This window comes from Podarcis melisellensis (assembly GCF_964234715.1).
Source record: "Podarcis melisellensis genome assembly, chromosome: 1".
Classification (NCBI taxonomy): Eukaryota; Metazoa; Chordata; class Lepidosauria; order Squamata; family Lacertidae; genus Podarcis; species Podarcis melisellensis.
In genome coordinates this window covers 126,621,670-126,645,558 of record NC_138528.1, presented here as the reverse complement: position 1 = coordinate 126,645,558, position 23,889 = coordinate 126,621,670, and the positions used below count along the sequence as shown (strand labels likewise).

At 42.5% G+C, this 23,889-nt stretch overlaps 1 protein-coding gene across 2 annotated transcripts in view; it reads right to left on the bottom strand.

Moving 5' to 3' along the window:
- Positions 1-23,889, bottom strand: part of PARD3B (par-3 family cell polarity regulator beta) — a 582,358-nt gene that overhangs the window by 388,304 nt on the left and 170,165 nt on the right. For both annotated transcript variants that reach the window (XM_081906208.1, XM_081906209.1), the window contains exons 7-10: positions 19,433-19,558; positions 16,861-17,207; positions 15,253-15,392; positions 12,809-12,937 (exon numbers count right to left, since the gene is read on the bottom strand). In XM_081906208.1, the coding sequence (XP_081762334.1) occupies positions 12,809-12,937; positions 15,253-15,392; positions 16,861-17,207; positions 19,433-19,558 (742 nt within the window). The remainder of the gene's footprint in view (positions 1-12,808; positions 12,938-15,252; positions 15,393-16,860; positions 17,208-19,432; positions 19,559-23,889) is intronic.

The window sequence follows — 23,889 nt, the reverse complement described above, 5'->3', positions numbered from 1 at the left end:
TAATCAGATATGCTGTGAAACACCACGAATGTCCACTGATAGCCTACATGTAGCAATTCAATTATGAGGGTCTTCACTAACCAGACATCTCATTAAGAAACGTCTCAAGGCAGGAAGATTTGCAAGCATGTCTCCAATATCTGTTTTCAAGGATGCATATATTCTCAATCAGTTTTATGACAGCTGCCATTACTTGGCAACTCTAGAATCTTAAACAACTAAAAATAGTAATTTTGCTAAATTTAAACACTTGCTGCAGTCAAATGTTTTTCTCCTACATATCACAGACGACTGAAAATTCATGGGCTATATCAACTCTAGTAACTGGACATGAATGCGGCGCTGAATCCATACCCTTAAAATAGAGCTGGATTTGACACATGTCAGTAAAACAAAGTGCCAACACGAATTTTTTTCCCGTTCTTCCTTTGGCAGCAATCCCTCATAGTGTCAATAATTTACCCAAACAGTAAAATAATTTAAGAACTCCCGATGCCAATGCTGATTTTACTCATTCGTATTATTAAAGAGATTTTAAAGAAAAGAAACACATTCAAAAGCATTGCAAGTTTTAAAAACTGGAGGATAGAGGAAAACAAAAAACCAATAAGCCGCTACTACTACTACTGATCTACAATTCCTTCCCCCTCTTACTAGTGCTTCACAGAAGATAAAGGACCCCTGGGCACTTAAGTCCAGTCAAAGGTGACTATGGGGTTGCAGCGCTCATCTCACTTTCAGGCCGAGGGAACTAGCATTTGTCCACAGACAGCTTTCCAGGTCATGTGGCCAGCAGGACTAAACCGCTTCTGGCGCAACGGGACACTGTGATGGAAGCCAGAGCACATGGAAACTCTGTTTACCTTCCCACTGCAGCGGTACCTATTTATCTACTTGCACTGGTGTGCTTTCATTTTTTTTATATATAAATATTTATTAAGATTTTTTGAATACAAATACATAAATAATAAACAGCTTTACTTATATAGCATACTTTCTTCACTTCTTTGGACTCCCTCACGTCTCCCGCTCCCACTTACATTGTAGAAAAGTTTTTCCAAGCAAATTATCATCTTGTTTACAATCTTATATTCACACATTTCAATACAGTCTAACAGTTCTCCAAAAAAGAGTTTATACTTTCTTTAATCTCCCTTATTGTCAAATTCAGATCTAATTTAGTGGTGGGCAATTATTTATGATCTAGCATCCTTCTGAACATTCAACCAAATCACAATATCTTTGTAGATAAATCTTAAATTTCTTCCAGTCTTCTTCAACCCTCTCTTCTCCCAGGTCACGGATTCTGCCAGTCATCTCGGCCAGTTGCATGTAGTCCATCAGCTGCGTCTGCCACTCTTCCAGTGTGGGTAGATCTTGGGTTTTCCAATTCTTAGCGATGAGTATTCTTGCTGCCGTTGTTGCATACATGAAGAATGTTCGGTCCTTCTTTAACACCTTCTGGCCGACAATACCCAAAAGAAAAGCCTCTGGTTTCTTGGTAAAGGTATACCTAAATACCTTTTTCAGCTCATTATATATCATTTCCCAGAAGGCCTTCACTTTAGGGCAAGTCCACCAGAGGTGAAAGAATGTTCCTTCATTTTCTTTACATTTCCAACATTTATTATCAGATGAATGGTATATTTTGGCAAGTTTGGCTGGGGTCATGTACCATCTATATATCATTTTCATTACATTTTCCTTCAGAGCATTACATGCAGTGAAGTTCAGCCCAGTGGTCCACAACCTTTCCCAATCCTCAAACATAATGTTATGCCCAATATCCTGTGCCCACTTTATCATAGCCGATTTGACCATTTCATCTTGTGTATTCCAGGTGTGCTTTCAAACTGCTAAATTGGCAGAGCAACGGGAGCTCACCCCGTCACGGGGATTCGAACTGCCGGTCTTCTGTTATGCTATAGGTGCCTCAATTTCCCCCCCTTGTGAGGCACCTATAGCATGGTGTACCAACACAGAATATACCCATACTTATTTTAACACAGATGTGTATGCAGTGACAATAACATGCTCCCAACACTGCCAAATTGTACTGAAACTATAATCATACTTTTTTTTTGGGGGGGGGGATAAAACTATTCACATACTCAAAAGTAGAAGCTACTTTTAACAGATGCCGTCCATGCATGTCTAATGCCGGTAAAAAGGGCTTTTGGCCTTTCCTACTGCCTAAAATAAAATCTCCTTTATTAAACAAACAAACAAACAAACAAACAAAACTAAGATTGTTCCTCATCCCATAAATTCTTCTTTGTCCGGCCAACGTTAATATATGCTCTGTCTTGTCTCAATCGTCTCTCTCTCCTGAGACTCCTTTTCAATTAAACCCTGTTATTTAATCTAAGAATGCCGACACTCATTGACCACTGGACTTTCTATCTGTGGATTTATGATAATCTAATGCACATCTCCCTTGGCAGAAAGGCTGTCTTAGCTTCTCCTATTGTTCCGTGGCCAAAAAAGAACCTTACACACACACAAAACACACACACACAAAAAAAAACTTTAGCTCTCACTGAAGCCAGGAAGGAAACAGCATTTATTTAACATAGCAAGAGACCTTTCACTAACTGTCAGATGTCCTTGACCAGCACACACCATCAGGGCCTCTCCAGTTTGTGCTGGCTGCCCCTTGCCTGGCTGCTCACTACTGATAAGAGGAACATATTCCCCAGAGTGCCATTCAGATCTGAGAGCAAGAGGCAATGGACTTAGAAGGGATCATTTTCAAAGGCTTATGAATTTGCATTCTCCACAGTGTTCTTTTCAGGAAAGAATCACACAAGATTAAAGAGCAATCTCTCGGTGCCACATAACCATTAGCCGACAGAAAATACTTGAAAATAAGATGTTTCGCAGTTTGTATTTATTCCTTATAATTCCCCCAGTAAGATTTTTTTAAAAAAACAGCGAAACTCCAAATGCCACCAACCAGCCACAAACTCACCGTTTGGACGATACCCACAAAATGTTGCGCTGACATGTGACAAGGAAATCTTACCAAAGCAATGCTAGCCTCAAGTTAATGTTGACGTTCAGCTCAGAAATACCGTATTTTTCGCTCTATAAGACGCACCAGACCACAAGACGCACCTAGTTTTTGGAGGAGGAAAACAAGAAAAAAAATATTCAGAATCTCAGAAGCCAGAACAACAAGAGGGATCGCTGCGCAGCGAAAGCAGTGATCCCTCTTGCTGTTCTGGCTTCTGGGATAGCTGCGCAGCTTGCATTCGCTCCATAAGATGCACACACATTTCCCCTTACTTTTTAGGAGGGAAAAAGTGAGTCTTATAAAGCAAAAAATACGGTAATTGAGCTACCAAATGGTAGCACTCTTTCCCACATATTTATATGCCGGGGATTTAATGCAGGCTTGAAAACAAGCTTTGTAATATCTTGTCTCAAGCTACAGGTTACACCCTCTCTTCAAGCTCATTTTACCTTAACAGCAAACCAAAAAAAGACAGGATGCGTTGAGAGGTACTTGCCAAAAGGCCACCCACCCAGCTGGTTTGCAGCTGAACAAGAGGCCTTCACTGGGGCCTCCAACATTGAAGGCTAACACCATGCACTGGGTCGGACAATCAGCTTAAGCCAGAGTGTTTCAGCTTAATTAAATTGGGCTGTGTCTAGCCAGGCTTTTATGCTACATCAAGCAGTCGAGTTGATCCCTGTGTCAAGGACTCCCGATATTTACATAACTGCGAGCTGTTTACTTTACATAAAACCAGCATGTTTTAAAGTGAGCACATGCTTAGTAGCATCTAATTTACAAGGAAACATGTGCATTCCAGATGTCGGCTTCCCTGGACTTTCTGTAGATGTACACTTGTCCAGGAGTTGAGATCTCTAAGACAGAAAACTCGAGAGACAACACATAACGTACTTGTACGCATAAACATATAGAACACCTGAATATAACGTGCTATACGCATCCTTCTTTTGTTAAAATATGCATCAGCGGTTCACAACCTGATTGTGTTACAGCACTGCAAAAACTTTCTACAGTTAAAGTTACAACTATATAATCTCTTTATCCCCAGCTAGGGAAGCTGATGATGTTGTGAAGTGGTGTCCGGGGCCAGCTAACAGGCTGGATGAGGGCTAATATTTTTGTTATATATATAAATGTTTATTGAGATTTTTTAAATACAAATGCATAAAATAATAAACAACTTTACTTATATAACATAATTTCTTCACTTCTTTGGACTCCCTCACGTCTCCCGCTCCCACTTACATCGTTAAAAAAATTTTTTCCATGTAAATTATCATCTTGTTTACAAACTTATATCCATTCCTTTAAATACATCTAGCATTTCTCCAAAAGGTTTATATTTTCCTTAATCTCACTTATCGTCAAATTCAGATCTAATTTAGTGGTGGGCAATTATTTATGATCTAGCATCCTTCTTAACATTCAGCCAAATCACAATATTTTTGTAGATAAATCTTAAATTTCTTCCAGTCTTCTTCAACCCTCTCTTCTCCCAGGTCTCGGATTCTGCCAGTCATCTCGGCCAGTTGCATGTAGTCCATCAGCTGCATCTGCCACTCTTCCAGTGTGGGTAGATCTTGGGTTTTCCAGTTCTTAGCGATGAGTATCCTTGCTGCCGTTGTTGCATACATAAAAAATGTTCGGTCCTTCTTTAACACCTTCTGACCGACCATGCCCAGAAGGAAGGCCTCTGGTTTCTTGGTAAAGGTATACTTAAATACCTTTTTCAACCCATTATATATCATTTCCCAGAACGCCTTCACTTTAGGGCAAGTCCACCAGAGGTGAAAGAATGTTCCTTCACCTTCTTTACATTTCCAACATTTATAATCCATACAAATTTGTCTGGATGAGGGCTAATAAACTGAAATTTAAATCCAGTGGAGGAAGAGATTCTTCTGGCCAGGAGACAGATAAGAGTTTGGGATACGGAACGCTTTACCTTGCATCGGATGGAGTAGCACTCCCTTTGAAGAATCAGTTTTCACAGTTGGGGAGTGCTTTCAGACTCAGTCTTATATCTGGTTTCTCAGTTGGCAGCTATAACCAGGAGTTTTGGCCGGTGCATGGCCAAAGCCAATACCTGATGAGGTTAGACTTGGCCAGGGCCACACATGCCTTAGCTACATCTAGACTGCATGACTACAGTGAGCCCTACAGAAGCTACCTTCTTGAGAAGCTGTAGTTCTGCAAATAAAAACATCCTGAAGATCCCAGGCCACAGGGAGGTTAGGCTGGCCTCAACTAGAGCCAGGGCTTTCTCGGCCGCGGCTCCAATCTGGTGGAACGCTCTGTCACAAGACACTAGGGCCCTGCGGGACCTGACATCTTTCCACAGGGCCTGCAAGACAGAGCTGTTCCACCAGGCCTTTGGTCAGGGCGCAGCCTGACCCCCTCCTCTGGCAATCTGCACAGAATTTTGCTTGATGGTTGCCATTAATTTGATTTTAATTTGATTTTAATTAATTTTATAATTAATGTTTGTAGAATGTTGGACTATTTGGATTGTTGTTAGCCGCCCTGAGCCCGGCTTCGGCTGGGGAGGGTGGGATATAAATAATAATAATAATAATAATAATAATAATAATAATAATAATAATAATAAGTTGGTCCAGAATGCAGCAGCGAAAATGCTGATTAGCACTCAGCTCATTTTCAGGCAAAATTCAAAGTGTTGGCGATGACCTTTAAAGCCTGAAATGTCCTAGGCCCAGGATAACTTAGAATGGCCTCCTTCCAGGTCTGCTTGCCTACACCATAGGAAGCAACAGGCAGACCCTTCTCTATGTTCAGTCTATGGTAGAGGCTCAGCTTCTGGGTTTAGACAAATAACTTCCTTTATGGCTGTACCCAAATTGTGAAACCTTTTGTCCACAGGTGCTCAATTGCACCCCTCCCCCTGCCTTTTAGGGTATTTATTTGCCTGGCAAAAACCTTTTTATTTATGTCTTATTGGGTAGATAAGTTTTTTTTTTTTTAATCCAACGCTTTATTTTTAATTTGGTGCACTTGGAACTGTTTTTGTCATATTGTGTTGTTTTCTTTTAAAAAAAGAAATAAACGTATTGTATTTTATTTTAATTGTTAGCTGCCCTGAATACTGCCTATGCACCAGAAGCCCAGGTTAGAGGGGTTGTTTGTTTTTTTTTAATTAAGATTTTGCATCGAGTTTAAGGTACATAAAAGTCAAACAAACAGAACAATAACAACCACCACCATAGCAATCACGTGTGGAACAATCAAATTTTAAACCAATGACAAGTAGGTTTCGTATCTATGCCAAATATAGTCCATAATGTTTCATGAGTTGTGGGAGAGTTAAGAATGCCCTCAGACTTAGTTATATGCTCAATAAATTTATACCATATGGCATAAAATTTATTTGCTTCCAGGCGATTTATTAGGGCTCAAAGAAAAGGTTATAATGTTAGGAGCCCTGTGAAGATATCATGGAGAGGATGGTCAGATTCTGAGGAGGACTGTGAGGAGGCCAGGGAGCTGGAACTGGACAACACTGGGGGAGGGTCCTAGTGGGGTGGGGGAGGGGAAATCAGGACCGCAGGAAGTGTATGAGCCTGGAGAGGAGGCTAGGAGTCTAGGGAACAGAGAGCTGGATCCAGGGGAGGAACCAAACAGGTTGGCACAGCAATATTCTGCCCCTGTGACACTCGGCACCCCTGGTCAGATGCCTCCTACTGTCAATGTGGAACCTCCTTATTCAAGGGAGGCAACTAAGAGTGAATAGGTTGCTGAGCCAATTCTGCTAAGGACACAGAGATGCCCTCATGAACAAACCTTCCAGACTCAACCCATCGAAGGAGCGTCGGGCCCCAGGACTCCAACTGTATTTCCCATGCAAAGAGCTGCACCTGCTCCGCTCTTCAAAAGGAAAGCACAGACGGAGTGTTGTTTGTTGGATCAATGCTTAGCTTGCGTTCAGCCATGGATCTATACCTCTCATGAACATTCCTGCCCCTTATAATCTGCACCATGCCTACGTAACAATCTGATTTAGGCATTAAAGGCTTTGGCAGAAACTGGGCTGGGAATCTGAGCTTTATGTTTGCTGGTGAGGGCCATGCCATATAAAACAATTAATAAAGGGAGAGGGGGATCTTCATATTGCTTCCAGTGACACTTAGAAGACACAGTTGTTCCGCCTGGCCTTTGGCTTGGAGCCAATTTGATTCCCTCCCCCTCTTTCTTTTTTCTTTCTCCTCCTGTGATGAGGCTGCCTTTTAATATTTTAATGTTTCAATATTTTAATTGTTGTATTTTAATCTTGTTTTTAAGTTGTATTCATTCAATTTGTTTTATTATTGCTTGTTAGCCGCCCTGAGCCCGGCCTTGGCTGGGGAGGGCGGGGTATAAATAAAAATTATTATTATTATAACAAAAAGGAATAATTGAAAGCCATCCTAAATGTAAGGAGGAAGATATATACAAACACATGTGTAAGAGAGCAAGTGTAAAAGCATAGGTATATATACTGTCATTTCCTAACAAGGGGCAAATCTACCTTTCTAAACTTTTTATTATTTGTCACGTTTGGCTAAGAACCAGTCTTCTGCCTTTCTGTGCCTGCACATGCAAGCGTTTCCATGCGTCCATCTCCAGGTCTCTGGACTCTCATTAAAATAACAAAAAACATCTTTCATCGTTATTTTGCACAGGGAGCCCACACAGCTGCAGCGCAGCACGGGTTAAACAGCAACTGCTTCCAATTAAAGTGGCTTGCTTACTTTGCCAGCATGAAGAAAAATGATCCTTAAGTTAGTTTAGAAAAGTGTGGGCTCATGATCAATCCTTTTGGGGAATGGCGGATGAGAAGAGGTGGCAGCAGGCACGGCCAAACCTTTGAATGTTTTCGGAATCAGGTGGAACAGTAGCGCGACTCCGAGAATTCTGTTTACTTTTAAAGCAGTCAGAAAATACAAACCAGATCACTATCAGACAGTTCCCCCACCCTACCCCGCTCCTAATCTTTAAACAGTCTTCAGAGAAGCCAGCAGAGTATTTACTACATAGCTTAAAACCCAAATGTATCTTATAAAATATACTAATCACAAGGCAGCCTGGAGAGTCTGGTAATTAAGCAAATCAAGATAATCCCCCAGTGTTTTGCAACCAGCTCCTTACCCCAGCTGCTACACTGTCAACAGCTGGCATGAATTACTAGTAACATTTGGCTAACTGGATAATAAAGAGGACAGACTGTGTTGGTCCCAACTATACTTTGCTGATCTGCTTCACAAAAGAATCTTCTTAAGATTCTCTTATTCCCTTCTGAAGCAATGACAACCCCTCAAAGAGCAGGCTGGGTTTCACTTCGCTCGCAATGCGAAAACAACGTTAATTAAACAGCTCTTTGATGTTAGTTTACAGAGCTGCACTTAACTAAGCGCCAATATCCTGTAATCCAATCAACAGCCATTATATCCTATACCTTGCCAGGAGCAAGAAGAGTCATAAAACCATATGGCAAATTTAGGCTGCTTTCAGAAACCTCCGTCCGAGACTAGAATTGGTATCAGCCTTATGCACACATACTTAAGAACTGTGGGTCACCCAAATTGTTTCAGGGTCAGCGGGAGATGAATTGCTACAGGTGTTTGGCAGATGCCCAGGAAAACTGCAAATTATGACCTTGTGATTGCAATATTTCATATAGTACTCTTAAACAGAAGGCTGACACAAGGATGGAACTCTGGACTGGTGGTGGTTTTTTTCTTCCTGTGGTTCCTGCAACACATTCTCTGGAGCTACAGTATCTACAAAAAGTTGGGACTGCCGTGCTGCAGCCATATGGATGAAGTATAATAAGGGAAGCCTCTGCCCAAGGGGCCCAAACTGCTGGCTTCCCCTAAATTGGGGCCAAGGGAGTTTTTGTCCACCCTTGTTTTCTCATTGCATGCTACACGTGAAATTCTAGGACTCAACCATGACTACAAGAGACTGCATTGGGGAAAATTGCACAGTCGCTCCTATGCAGATCCTGGTGTGCTGTGCTTAACAGAACATCTTCACCTTCTTACCTGTGCATAACAGGTGTGGGCATGCATATCTGCTGCTGCCTGGTGGGTCACAGCATGGAAGTAATCCTGCCTTTGTTTTGTAGATCGTTTGTGTCCACCATCAGGGGCGGAGGAAGGGGGTGCGGTGGGGGTGGGTCACCCTGGGTGTCACCACTCAGGGGGGTGACAAAATGCTGGGCGGCACTCACTGCGGGGCCTGCAGCACGCCTGTGCTGGTCCCATGGGTTACCCGAGAGGCGCGGTCCGAGTCCGGTTCGTGGTCAAAGATGCAACGTGGACACAGTCCGCAATAGCTGAAGCTGGATGCAGGGCAGGGAGTCGGGTGAAGTCAGGAACAGGCATGCAAGCAGGGAGCCAGGGCGGGTCAGGAGCTCAGGCAGGAAAGCAGGACAGGGTTCGGGCAGGAACTAGCAACCAACAATGTTGCTCCCGCAACTTGGGACTGGGACTGGCCGGCTTTTATCTGCCCCGAGGCATAGGGCGGCCCTGATCTTCTGGTAACTCGCCTCTCCTGGCCTGGAGGCGAGCCCTCCTCCTGCAGGAACTTAGTTCCCTCCGCCTCTCTGCCCTGAGCAGAGGCAACCTCAGCTTCCTCTGACGGGGCTGAGAGTGGAGCACCTGTAGGCAATGGGTCCTCCATCACCTCCGGAGCCAGAGCAGACTCAGCTGGTGCCTGCACCTGAGGATCCGGCACAGGTGAGGACCCTTTAGGCTCAAGCCCCAGCCCCGGCTCAGCTGGTTCTGGAGGCGGGGAATCCTGTGGAGGCTGGGATCCCTCAGGTTCAGCATTCGAGTCTGAATCCCAGGCCATTACAGCGCCCAAGCCATGAGTCTCTCCTGGGAGTGACATGGTGGCCTGGGCACCCACAGGCTCCATGCTGCCCCAACAGTCTGCCCGCCGCCTCCCCCTCAGATGTAGGGCGGCTGAGAACCCACAAGTGACCTCCTATAAACTAGGACTTGTCATTTGCTTCTTTTGTAAAGGTTTATATTAGGCCCAGGATAGCCAAGGGAAATAATAATGCAATATTTAAGGAAGAAAACCAAGAGTAGCATTGTCAATATTACGATTTTTTTCCAGAGGGGAGAAGCTGTAGACAGACTCATTTCAGATGGCACAAGTTTGAAAACACACTCTCAAAATCAAGCAAGCCATTGTTTCTGCCAGTCGACTACTGAACACACAGTGTCATGTAGTTGTGGAGTGACCTACCGAAACAGTATGCATTAAAATTCCTATATTATACTTGCTATGAGGCCTACCCACCTGTGCATCCTTCCCTCTCTCAAGGGAAGCTGTTGAATGGAAAAATTGACAATATGGGACATTAAAAATGATGCTAAAAGCCCTGCAATAGCATTCGAGCAAGCAAACGACAAACAAAAGCTTCACTACCAAAACCCCCACAGCTCGGCACACTTACTGCCTGTAGCCTTATCTAGACACAAGTGTTCAGGAAGCAGCGGCAGAAGCTGTGAAAAGATAAGGGGGTCACTTCTCAACAATTCGACCTACGTTAGGGCTTTCCTGTATGCCGGCCAACCAACTGACCAGCCGACCAGCCAATGGTGTGTTCTCACTGCCTAAACAGCCAGCCAACAACGATAAGAGTGCTAAAAGTAAACAAAAGGGGGAAATGTGGGGAAACACACTCAGGGTGGTCATTTCTGCATTACGTAAAGCTAGAAGGTGCAACACCGAGTTAAAATAAAGTTCTTGATGAAATGAAAAGTAAGTTCTTGGAGCCAGAAAACAAAGGCAGTTTTTCTTTTCTTCCAAGAGGAGAAAATTAGACAAAGGCAGGAAGTTCTGCCCTTCCTTTATCCTACTGGATTTTGAGTTAAAAAATAACAAAGTAGACACATCCATCAAGATAACAGGGAGGGGACCAGAGAGGGTACGTTTGTTTCTGTGACAGCAGATATATATATTCCAGAAAAGTACCTTCTATATATTGAAAACCCCTCTTTATGCATTTCTTTGATAGAAAGTTATTTTAAAATTAAACAATCCTCTAATTTTGTAGTATCATTCAGCAATATATCGTTGCCAAATTGGTGACTAGGAAACTATTAAATATTTAAGACACTTTAAAAAATCACTTTAAAATGTCTAGAGCCTAAAATACTACTCCAAAATCCTACAAACCCCCTCACCACAATGACCAATGAGAGCATGACATAGGTTACGAAATAAACCCTACCCAATGGTCTAAGCTGTGGTCTAAACCACCTTTTAAATCCATCTCGGCCGAAACAAGGGAACTCACTTTGAAACTTATTTATAGGTGGTACCTAACACCATGTCACCTAAATGCTGGAGAGGCTGCACCACTACAGGCACATACCTCCACATGTGGTGGGAATGCCCCCAAATCCACCCCTTTTAGACATCAGTCCTGCAAAATAACAAAACATATACAGCACAAGACAATGATCTATCCCCCCAACAGCATAAAAATCAATATGACTAATATGGCACACACCCCCTCACACAAACAAACTAACCATACTGCAACTAACCAACCAAGCTCTGGACCCTCATATCTCTCACAATGCCAATAAAACTAAATATACAGTCGTACCTTGGTTATCAAATGGCTTAGTTGCTGAACAAATTGGCTCCCAAACGCCGCAAACCCGGAAGGAAGTGTTCCGGTTTCTGAATGTTTTTCAGAAACCGAATTTCTGGTGCGACTTCCACTTGACTGCAGGAAGCTCCTGCAGCCAATTAGAAGCCATGCCTTGGTTTTTGAACAGTTTTGGGAGTCAAACAGACTCCGGGAATGGATTAAGTTTGAGAACCAAGGTACCACGGTATATATAAAAAAATAAAGGGCGCACCCACGTGACTCACATAAAAACCCTACACAAATAGTATCCAATAGAACAAAAGATCATTATCCCCCCCCCCAATCTGACTCTGGGTTTCCCCAGAGGAAAGGGGTGGGACAAATTGAGGTGTGGCGAAGCCTGAAGTTAGGCCCATTAATTCCAATGGGTCTACTCTGAGCAAAACTTTGTTGAATAGTACCCAGTATGTTGCAGTGGCCAGAATGTGGCATTAGGACAGGGGAAAACCCAGCTTCAAATCTCTTGTCAACTAGGCTGAACTCAGAGCTGTCCCTATCAAATATGCCAACCTAACTTTGCAGGGTTTGCACTCTCTTGTCCTTGAAGGAAGGGTCAGATAAATGAAATAAATTGTCTCCTTGAGGAGATTTATATTGCTAAAGTACACTGCCATGTATTTTGTCATCACCCCGGATGACAGAGAAACTCACTATTAACCATCATCATTAGAATGGTAATTTCACAAGGCATAAATGTCCAGCTTTGAAATTGTGCTTCAGATTAATTTCTTTTTTCTTTATGAAGGATAATATAGTTTTAGTCATTCTCTGGGAGATAGCTAATGATTTCCGCCCACCTGCGCAATGAAAATCCACTTGTGTAATGGTTTCCTCTCCCCCCCCCAATTCCCCGCACACACAAAATCTGCTCTCCATCAATATCCCACTAGATTTCACTCTCTGATTTTAGATACAGCTTAATTCATGCATGTATCTTGTTGGTTATGCTAGTATAAAGACAAAATGTAGTAAGTTAAAATCTAACTGTTACGGGCCTTGTGGCATCAAGTTGCCGATGTGGTAAGAAACACTGACTTCTCAAATTAAGATTTCCCATGTCAGCCGTCTGATTAACCGAAATATTTCTCCTGTGGACTCTGCTATGCAAAGACTATTACCAGTTCTCTGGGCAGAAAACTTTCTTCCTGGCGAGCGATGGTGAGGGAGACGATCTCTCCTTGCTTTGTGCTCCTCAACATACTGACAAGCTCTTCCTGGGTTCTCCCAGTGATGTCTCTACCATTCACCTAAAAGATGCAGACAAACACAGATAGGGGGAAAAAAAGAGGAATTAACCAGACCCTGGAAGTATGGCAGATGCAAGTTATAGACTACATGGAACTGGCAGAAATGACCGGCAGAATCCGAGATCAAGGAGAAGAGCAGGTGGAAGAGGACTGGAAGAAGTTTAAAGTTTACCTACAAAAACATTGCAAAATTTATGAATGCTAAGGGCACTGTAAATGAAATGAAGGGGTTCTAGTGATTAAGATAAATAAGAGTATAAAGGGAAGGATAAAGGATGAACTTGAATAATATGATAATTGCTGAACTAATTTTAAAGTGGAATACATGAAAGGAAGGCGGGTGGAAGCAAGGAAAATAAGATCTGGAAGGCTATTAATTGGAAACAGAGTCTTTTTTTAATCTTGAATTTTCTTTTTTATGTTTTTTATTTTTGTTATTCTGTCTTTTTGTTTGTATTTTTTGATGTATGTGTTTGTTGGTTTTTGTGATTTGAGTTAATTTTATTGTTGTTAATTTTTGTGAAACTTAATAAAATATCATTTAAAAAAAAGAGAAAAAAAGAGGAATTAACCAGAAGGTTTTGAAATATATCCTACTGAAACTTTATGAGTGCAGTCTGCCCTATTAACAGTGTTGGATGCAAGCGTTACACCGTCACTGGCTGTTGAATTAATGGATGTCTGGATCTGGCCCAGAACAGAACAGAATATTTTCATCACTACAGCCTCCTAAGTGTGTGTGCATTGCAGAATTCAGTGCACCACTTAGCCTTCACTGGATCAGAACTTGGTTTGTTGATAAATTAACATGTGCCATTAAGGTAAGACAGGGAATATGAAGGAGAAATGATTTTGGAGGAGATAGGGAAAGTGTTTGTAGGATTTGTACTGTTAACACAGAAAGGGGTCAAACCATCGCAAGAGGTGTTGAAATTTTGGGAGGTTGGGTAGTTATAATGGAATGGTCTCGGTGGTGGGGTGCACATTTTTGTTTTTATGATTATTACTTTGTCAAAATCAATCAATGAATAAAAAGAATGTATAAAATGTAAATAAATGCATAAAATATAAATAAGAGAATGGAGGGGAGGAGATAAAGGTAAAAAAGAACTTGGCTTGTGTGTGTGTGATACACTTGGAAGAGGTCCTACTGAACTCAGGTGGTCATGATGAAGTAACATCAAGTATAGGCGTCCTGCTACTTCTACAGGGTTTACATTCCAGGCCCCCGCATGCATAAATGAAATTGTGCAATGTGGGAGACCCTCTAAACTCTGTTTAGACACCTCCTCTACTGCTCTCTCTTCAACCCATACCAAAAATTATGTATCCTAAATATTTCAAAGCTTTGGGGCAGGCACTGTTGCTGCACTATTCTGCGCATGAACTGCGCAGGGAGACTGAGCAGCGTAAACAAAGCCTGCGCTCACTGATGTCCTCTTTAGCCTCTGGGGAGAGTCTCCTCGTGAGTCGTGAGGACTCTCCAGCTCTCTCCCACCCAGTGGCAGAGCAAGCCAATTGGGCGTATGGGGCGGGGCCTGGGGGCGGGGCCAGCTGGGGCAGGATGCTCGGTGGGGCCTCTGAGGAATCTGCCTCCCTCCCCCCACTCAGCTGCCCTACAGCTGTGGGGGAGGCGGCGGGCGGACCGTTTGGGCAATGTGGAGCCTGCGGGTGCCAAACCAACCACGTCTTTTCCAGGAGAGATGCATGGCTTGGGTGTGCTACAGGCCCCACAGTGAGTGCCGCCTGGGATTTTGTCAAGCCACCGGGGCGGACTGCCCCCACTGCACCCCCTTTCTGCACCCCTGCGTCCTCCATTTCCAGGTTTGAATAATAATAATAATAATAGTAATAGTAATAATAATTTATTATTTATACCCCGCCCATCTGGCTGAGTCTCCCAGCCACTCTGGGCGGCTCCCAATCAAGTGTTAAAACCAGTACAGCATTAAATATTAAAATTTTCCCTAAACAGGGCTGCCTTCAGATGTCTTTTAAAGATAGGATAGCTGCTTATTTCCTTCACATCTGGTGGGAGGGCGTTCCGCAGGGAGGGAAAGTTCCCTTTCATCACATGTTCTGTTAGTCAACATTAAGAAGTGCCCTAAAATGCACACATCTGGTACCCTATTATCTGCGCAGAGTTTACCCATTGAAATTAATGGACCTATGCTCATCGCGTCCATTTACTTCAATGGATCTGCTCCAAGTATTAATATCAATTGGTTTTTTTTTTTAAAAAAAATGATCCACTGCACTTAAACCCACTAAAAGATAACTTTTTGTGGTGAGCTGCAAATGAACATTTTCCAAACCTCCAGTATTCTGTCTCCCGACTGCAAGCGGCCATCTTTTACTGCTGCTCCACGAGGTAAAATGCTTTTCACAAATATAGGACCCGGACCATGAACTGAGGAATCTCTGGTAACCACAGTGAAACCAAGTCCTTCAGGGCCTAAAGTGGAGACACACACAAAAATATTTGAATCTCACACTACTTTTGCAGCATCTTAATCAAGTACGAGCACAAATACAGTGGTACCTTGGTTCTCAAACGCCTTGGTACTCAAACAACTTGGAACCCAAACACTGCAAACCTGGAAGAAAGTGTTCCAGTTTGCGAACTTTTTTCGGAAGCTGGACATGCTCTGTTTTGGGTGTTACACTTCCATTTTGAATGCCACAATTCCATTTGAGTGTTACACTGAGGTCTGTCTCTTTCTGCTATTTATTTTGCATTTTTGTTTTTGCAGCTTTTTTGTTTGTTTTTGTGACTGTGTGGAACCCAGTTCAGCTACTGATTGATTGATTGATTGATTGTGTGACTGAAGTACATTGTTTATTGCTTTCGTCTTATGGATCAACGGTCTCGTTCCATTGTAAAATTCATTCGAAATTTCTGTTTCAGGGGTTGTTTTTAAGAGTTTGGAATGGATTAATCCCTTTTGCATTACTTTCTATGGGAAAGCGTGCCTTGGTTTTGGAACGCTTTGGTTTTGGAACGCACTTCCGGAACGGATTACCGTATTTTCTGCTCCATTAGACGCACTGGACCATAAGACGCAACTAGTTTTTAGGGAAGGAAAACAAGAAATAAGAGAGCAACGCAAAGCCTCCTGAGCTAAGAGGGAGCACTCCTCACTCATTGCTCAGGAGGCTTTGCGGGGCTATCCTTGAAGCCAAGAGAGCGAGCAGGATCAGTGAGCACCGATCCCTCTTGCCCTCCTGCCTTCAGCGAAAACAAGCCTCCTGGCTTTCCCCCCACCTCCCGCAAGAGCCGCACACTCTTTAAAGGGAGCGCAGCTCTTGGGGGCTTTTCTGAGAGGTGGGGTGTTAAGTCGTGGGTGAACATATCAGACAACACAGTGATTCTTCAAAAAGCTCTTGTTTATTCACAGGCCAGGACAGAACTGAGCTGAAGGGCTAAGTCAGCCTGCTTATATAGAGCTCCAGTACCACGTTACTGTAACAACTTTCTAAAACTATCCAATCACTGAATGTCACTTTCGATCCTACATTTCCATAACTATCTACAGTATCCCCCTGCTGGCCCAGGGTAAGAACTTCAGTACATAACATGGGGGAAGGGACAGAGCCGCTCGCTCTGTCCCTTCCCCCACCTCCCGCAAAAGCCAGGGATAGCCGCACGAAGCCTCCGCAGGGCAGCGGGATGAAGGCTCCCCACTGCCCTGCGGAGGCTTCATGTGGCTAAGCCAGAAGCTAGAACAGCTAGAGGAAGCACTGCGCTTCTGGCTTAGCCTCGCATCCTACATTCACTCCATAAGACGCACACACATTTCCCCTTACTTTTTAAGAGGGGGAAACTGTGTCTTATAGAGTGAAGAATACGGTAAGTTTGAGAACCAAGGTACCACTAGATATGAAAGTCATTTTAAAAAACATCAGGAGGAGGTTTAACAGACCTTTCTTGAGATCTATCCTTATCCTTTTTGCATTCTTCTTGCTGCCGAAACCCATCAGGGGCGATAAGGTGGGTGATGATGGCTTCCTACTAACTCTTGAAAAGTTGGGACTCTTGGCGGGATGCAGCCCAGACTCCGAGTGGTTTGTTCCGGACAAGTCCACTTCCCTTGTCACTGGCTTTGCATAGATGGGAGGTGGAACCTTTGCTCTCGAAACGTGTTCCGCGTTATCTGCTGGATATAAAGGTGCGATGGCGGACTTTTCATATTGTTCACGGCTGTGTGGAGGAACCACTTCCAAGACGATAGTCTGGTATTTCATGGCTAGCCGAAAGATATCTTGCGCTCTTGAGGAAACAAGACACAGGAGAAACGTATGAAGATCTGGAAATTGTAGGCCATGCTAAACGCACACGGGGACAACTTGGAAGTTGCCTTGCAGAAAAGGCTTTTAAAGATTCTTTCCAAAGAGTTGCTTTTCGTTCTTGCAAAAAATTGTTGTCACTTTGCAGTTGGCTTTCTTTGACAAAAATCTTTGCTATTTCCCACTTTTATAGCACTTCATTTTCCCCTTCAGTTTACAGAGCTCTAGCCTCATTTTCTGCTCAGAATTGTGAGATAAGCATTCCTCACTGAGCTAGAAGGACCTATTGTTATCAAAGGAGCACCATAGAGGATCAGGGATTCCCACACAAACCCCAGGATGGTATCCACTGCAACACAATGACTCCCCAAAGTACTACTATGTGTGCAACTTGTGTGTTCATACACACACACACACATATACACACACACACATAAATATATATATACACATACAGTGGTACCTCAGGTTACATACGCTTCAGGTTACAGACTCCGCTAACCCAGAAATAGTACCTTGGGTTAAGAACTTTGCTTCAGGATGAGAACAGAAATCGTGCAGCAGCAGCAGGAGGCCCTATTAGCTAAAGTGGTACCTCAGGTTAAGAACAGTTTCAGGTTAAGAACGGACCTCCAGAATGAATTAAGTACATAACCAGAGGTACCACTGTATACGTGTGTATACACACACACACACACACACACACACATACAAACATATACATATATGCGCACGCACACACACACACAGAAAATTAAACATTTTCATGTGAATAAAATTCAGTGATTCCAAAGAAAGACCTATTTTAGTTTTACACAAAACACATCCTTCATCACAGCTTTCATTTTGGGGTGTGTTTGAGGGAGAGAGAGACTTCTTTTTTTGTTTGCATGGAATTATTTAAAAAACAAAGTTAAAAATACCAGAAACAAAAAAAGGAGCTCGCAACAATAAACAGATCACTAAACAAGAGAAAAAGTAAATTCATCATATTTCTTATGGTAGAATATATCTCTTTTGGGATGTCACCATCCACCATATTTAATAAATATGTGTTTTATGAATAAATTACTTTACATTTTTATACATGAGCATTATAACATCAAAAACTACTGCATGAATAATTGGAAAAAAAATCTTTTAAAGCACTTTTTTAAAAATCTAAAATTCTGGTAAATGCTGTATCCCTAATTATTATAAGACCCGCATACAAATAATAATAATAATAATAATAATAATAATAATAATAATAATAATAATAATAATAATAATAATAGATAAATCAGCAGAAATTCCTTGAACAACACTAAAAATAATAATCAAGAATAAAGTAACTGGCTATGCTTTAAAAAGTAATGACTAGATCTAACAAATTGTGAGTCCTAAAAATTCTATCAGAAATGAATTTCTAGCCTACTAAGCTACCTATAGGAAGCATTCTGGCTTGCCCCCATGACTGAGGGGCCAGTGCGCACAACATGTTGATGTGTTGTGCACACACCTCGTGGCTTGCACACATGATGTCAGCACGTTGCACGACATGTGCACATTGTCATGGAATATTGAGGGCCCCTCCTCAATATTCCCTCCTAAAATTTTTGGGGGAAGCCTTCGGCCCCTCCTTGATGGCATCCCGACCTATAGGTAACTTACCCAAAAAGGGTTTTCTTAAAAACCCCAACCCAGATTGATGAAATTATTTATGTTTTATCACTGGGATCAGGTTATGAGTCTCTTAGGGAAAGGGACTCCTGACCATTAGGTCCAGTCATGGCCGACGCCATTTACCTTCCCGCCAGACTGGTACCTATTTATCTACTTGCACTTAGATGGGAGCTCACCCCGTTGCGGGGATTCAAACCGCCAACCTTCTGATCGGCAAGTCCTAGGCTCTGTGGTTTAACTCACAGCACCACCCGCGTCCCATATGAGTCTCTTAGTTGGATTATTAAATAGCACTTTCCCAAGTGGCTAATAAAACGTTCCACTTACAGTCAGTCTCTACAGCAACAGAAGATCAGATATTCTATCCCCAATGTGACGCTACTAGAATTTAATTTATTTTATTTTACTTCATAAGCTTCCGAGGAAGAATTGTAGTATTTTAATCATAGCCAACATTGTAAAACTGACTTTTGGAAGTCTGAATTGATGTGCGCGGCATAAATTCCTCAGGATAACAGAATAAAACAATTCGGCAAAACTCACTGTGCAAAGGTTTTATCTGCAAGTTCTGTGTCGTTAATTTTCACAATACACTCATTTTCAAGTAAAAGTCCATCCCTCTTAGTTCGGCTGTTCTCCTCAATGCCACGGATATAAAGCCCAAGAATCCTGAAGGTAGGAATGCAAAGTAAGTTATTTGGAGTTACCTAAATTAGGTATTGAATTTTGAAGTCCTGCTTGCAACTACTACCAAAAGGCATCTGGTTCGCCATTGGAGGGGAAAAATACACACACACACACACACACACACACACACATATGTACACACACACACACAAAAAACAACAACAACAACACAGTAATGGGGAAGAAACAGGTACATTAGGAAAAAGAGACATTTCCAAATTAGTATAGCTTACTTTTTTCATCATTTACTTCATTTCAATTCATTTATGAATCACTTCACGTAAAACATCTCATTTGATAATGTTGATTGTTTATTTTTTTTAGTGAGACTGTCTGTTAATACTTGTCTATTCTACATTTATACTCCAATTCTGAATATTTAAGGAAATGTTTCAAATGAATTGTTTGTGTTTATTTTTTGAGTAAGAATGTCTGCTATACTTATCTATTCTGCATTTATACTCTGATTCCGAATTCTTTCAAGATAATTTTCAAATGAATTTTTGTGTGGTTATCACCAGGAAGTTCCACTTCAATGCAGTATAAGACATCAAAAGTAAACTTAATCGTGGTTTGAATAAAACAAAATAACAGAAGCAAGGATATTTTCAAAACTACATGTTATACAAACCCTTCTGTAACCAACATAATAACCCTACAGTTTTATATGATAGCCTCTGGTCTTAAATACTTATTTGAGATGTGGAATATAGACATGTGGATTGAGTTAAGTGTTTTCTGGCAACATAAACCCATTACTTCCTTGTTTTTATTATGTAGCGTTTCAACATTAACATCGCTTTATTGTGTTTTTAAATTTTTAATTTCCTCTCTTTTATTGTGTAACATTTATATATGTATAAACATATATAATTTAAATTATTTTAATTAAGTGAAAAGACAAAAGTAGGTTGCTGATTGTGCACCAACACCGAACTCAAAGAATTTAAAAGTTGACGCAAACACTTAAACAACTATATTTATCAGTAATATTTGGTTGGGGGTGTGTCAAAAAACCTCCTAGAATTAGCATAAAGAATTCCCCAACATACTTCTCAGTATTAAGAGTAAAGAGCTCAAAAAACTTTAATGACCTCTCTTGTCCAATTCACAGCCAAATAACGTATACAATTTGCAAGTTGTAAATATGCTCAATTTGTTTCAAATACAAATGTTCCGCAAAAATAGTAGTAAATTCAGCTGAACGTCACCAAAATCTTTCATTCAAGACAGTTATGCAAACATTCTACTTGCCTTTCAAAGGAGCAATTTTGCCAAGTCAGGTCTCATGACATTTGTCAAGAAAAATATTAAAGAACCGATAAATTAATCCAGAGTAGGCTTTTTGGAAGGAACGCGGGTCTAAACCACAGAGCCTAGGACTTGCCGATCAGAAGGTTGGCGGTTCGAATCCCCGCAACGGAGTGAACTCCCTGTGACGTTAACATGTATGAGAGTGTGCTGGAGGGGAATAGTTAACTAGGCTGCAAAGAAAGGACCCACGGGGGTGGAGTCAGTGGGTTTATAAAATCAGTTCTGGGAGTTGTGGGTGGGTTGTTGGTTGGATTTTGTGGGTTGGCTGGTTGGAAAAGGCAGTTGGTAATAGAGAGGCAGTTAGGGCAGTTGGTTTTTGAATGTGGGGTGGTAGAAAAGATAGAGAGAGGGAAATAAGACTAAGAAAGTAAAGAGCAACGACGTTTGGAATGCTGTAAAAGTTTTGTTTGTGTCTGAAATGAAATACACTCTTCTTTATTAATTGAAAAGCTGACTGAGACTGAAGTGATTTTACCAGGCAGGACCAGGTTGGTGGCAGCGGATTAGTAGTGTACGGGTCAATAGTCCGTGAGACGACCGGGGGCTTCGTACGAATGCCACAATCCCATTGCTTGGTCCCTACTCCTGCCAACCTAGCAGTTCAAAAGCACTTCAAAGTGCAAGTAGCTAAATAGGTACTGCTCCGGAGGGAAGGTAAACGGTGTTTCCATGCGCTGCTCTGGTTGTGCCAGAAGCGGCTTAGTCATGCTGTCCACATGACCCAGAAAAACTGTCTGTGGACAAACATCGGCTCCCTCGGCCAGTAGAGTGAGATGAGCGCTGCAACCCCAGAGTCGTTCATGACTGGACTTAACTGTCTGGGGTCCTTTTAGAGTTTTTGGACAATTCTTTAAGAGACATCCTTGCTTGAAGAGGTAAGTGATCAAACATTGTTGTATTCAACAATGCGTTGTAAATCCATGCGCAACAGGACTTCCATCATTTTAACCTGATTAATAGTAATAGTTTTATTATGTCCACCCTGCCCATCTAACTGGGTTGCCACAGCCACTCCGAGTGCCTTAAAACATACCATATTTTTTGCTCTTTAAGACTCACTTTTTCCCTCTTAAAATGTAAGGGGAAATGTGTGTGCGTCTTATGGAGCGAATGCAGGCTGTGCAGCTATCACAGAAGCCAGAACAGCAGGAGGGATTGCTGGTTTCACTGTGCAGTGATCCCTCTTGCTGTTCTGGCTTCTGAGATTCAGAATATTTTTTTTCTTGTTTTCCTCCTCCAAAAACTAGGTGCGTCTTGTGGTCTGGTGCGTCTTATAGAGCGAAAAATACGGTATATAAAAACATAATAGAACACCACATATTAAAAAGCATTATGCACCCTCTAAATTTGTTATGGGGGTTCCCCAACTCTCTGGAGCAGATTTACGGGTGACACAGGGCACCTGCAGAGGGGAAAGTCCTTTGCGTACAAGCAAGTTGTATTCAGACACAACATTATGTATGAATGCTTTGTTCCTACCTTCTTTCAAGTGGGGAACCAAACCATGAGAGCTGCTTCACATGTAATCCTAAGCCGTCCAACTGTTTATTTCCTTACTTTAGGAAGGGAGGATGTGGGAATGCTTAGTCCATGGGTAGGCAAACTAAGGCCCGGGGGCCAGATGCGGCCCAATCGCCTTCTAAATCTGGCCTGCAGACGGTCCGGGAATCAGCGTGTTTTTACATGAGTAGAATGTGTCCTTTTACTTAAAATGCACCTCTGGGTTATTTGTGGGGCATAGGAATTCATTCACCCCCCCTCAAAAAAAAATATAGTCTGGACCCCCACAAGGTCTGAGGGACTGGCCCCCTGCTGAAAAAGTTTGCTGACCCATGGCTTAGTCTTGTGCATACAGCTTGTGGACGTACTAAGGTCCTCACCATGGTATATCGCTGGCATTGCATCTGAATGCAAGCAACCAAGGAGTGTGCAAGAAGGGAGATTATTCCTCGGGACGTTGTTGTTTTTAAAAAGTGCCAACTTTCACTTGAAAATATCACAATGCTTATTGGAAGCCCTTCCTGTGTCAATTTAAATGAGCCACTCTCTGAATTTATTTATATTTAAGGCAGAAAGGAGACTGAAGTATCACTTCTCAGGGCTGGAGTCAGAGGCAGGTCAGCAATAAAGGAAGCAGATCTCTTGTCAGTGAAGTTAACTCTTTATTCAAGGAAACAGAATACAACTCAACAGCCCTTCCCAGTAGGTCTTGCCGCTATGGGGCAGTTGTCAGGACTCCCTTCCAAACCTCTCTAAGGCTTCACGTCTCCCTGATGTTTCCCAAGCAGTCTCAAACTGCGTCTGCGCACCTCTGACTTCTTTTCAATACTCTGTGAGTTCTTGCAGGGGGAGGAGAGCTTGCCGCAGCAAGAGATGGAGACTCGCTGGATTCTCCAGCAGCCCCTTGACTCCCCTCCTCTGCTTCAGACTCAGAGTCTGAACTGCTCCCTGTCCCAGGCTCCTCCTGCTCACTGAACCCTGTTGCCCTTTCAGTATGTGGGACCTGCTCCCAATCTTCACCCTCCAATCTCTCCTCAGTGTCCCACCACCAATAGGAGCCTTCCTCCTCTGGGGGTTCCCTTGGGGGGGGGGTTCACAGGCTGGTGCCCCCCATCACTCCTCTTTGTCCAGCCAGGCCCTGACACCATTTGTCATCCACAAGACTGACAACTATACAAGAGTGGTCCCAACAAACTAATAGTAATAGTAGTAATAGCAATAATTTTTATGCCACCCATCTGACTGGGTTGCCCCAGCCATCATGGTCGGCTACCAAGAAAAAATTAGTAAAAATGCTGCTTCAGAGTAAAACTGCGCAAGGACCTTGCAGGTTTGCACACTCCTCCTTGCACTGCATGCATGATATTATCTACCGTATTTTTTGCTCCATAGGACGCACTTTCCCCCCTCCAAAAATTAAGGGGGAATGTGTGTGCGTCCTATGGAGCAAATGCAGGCTCCTTGGCTTCAGCGATAGCAACACAAAGCCTTCGAAGTAC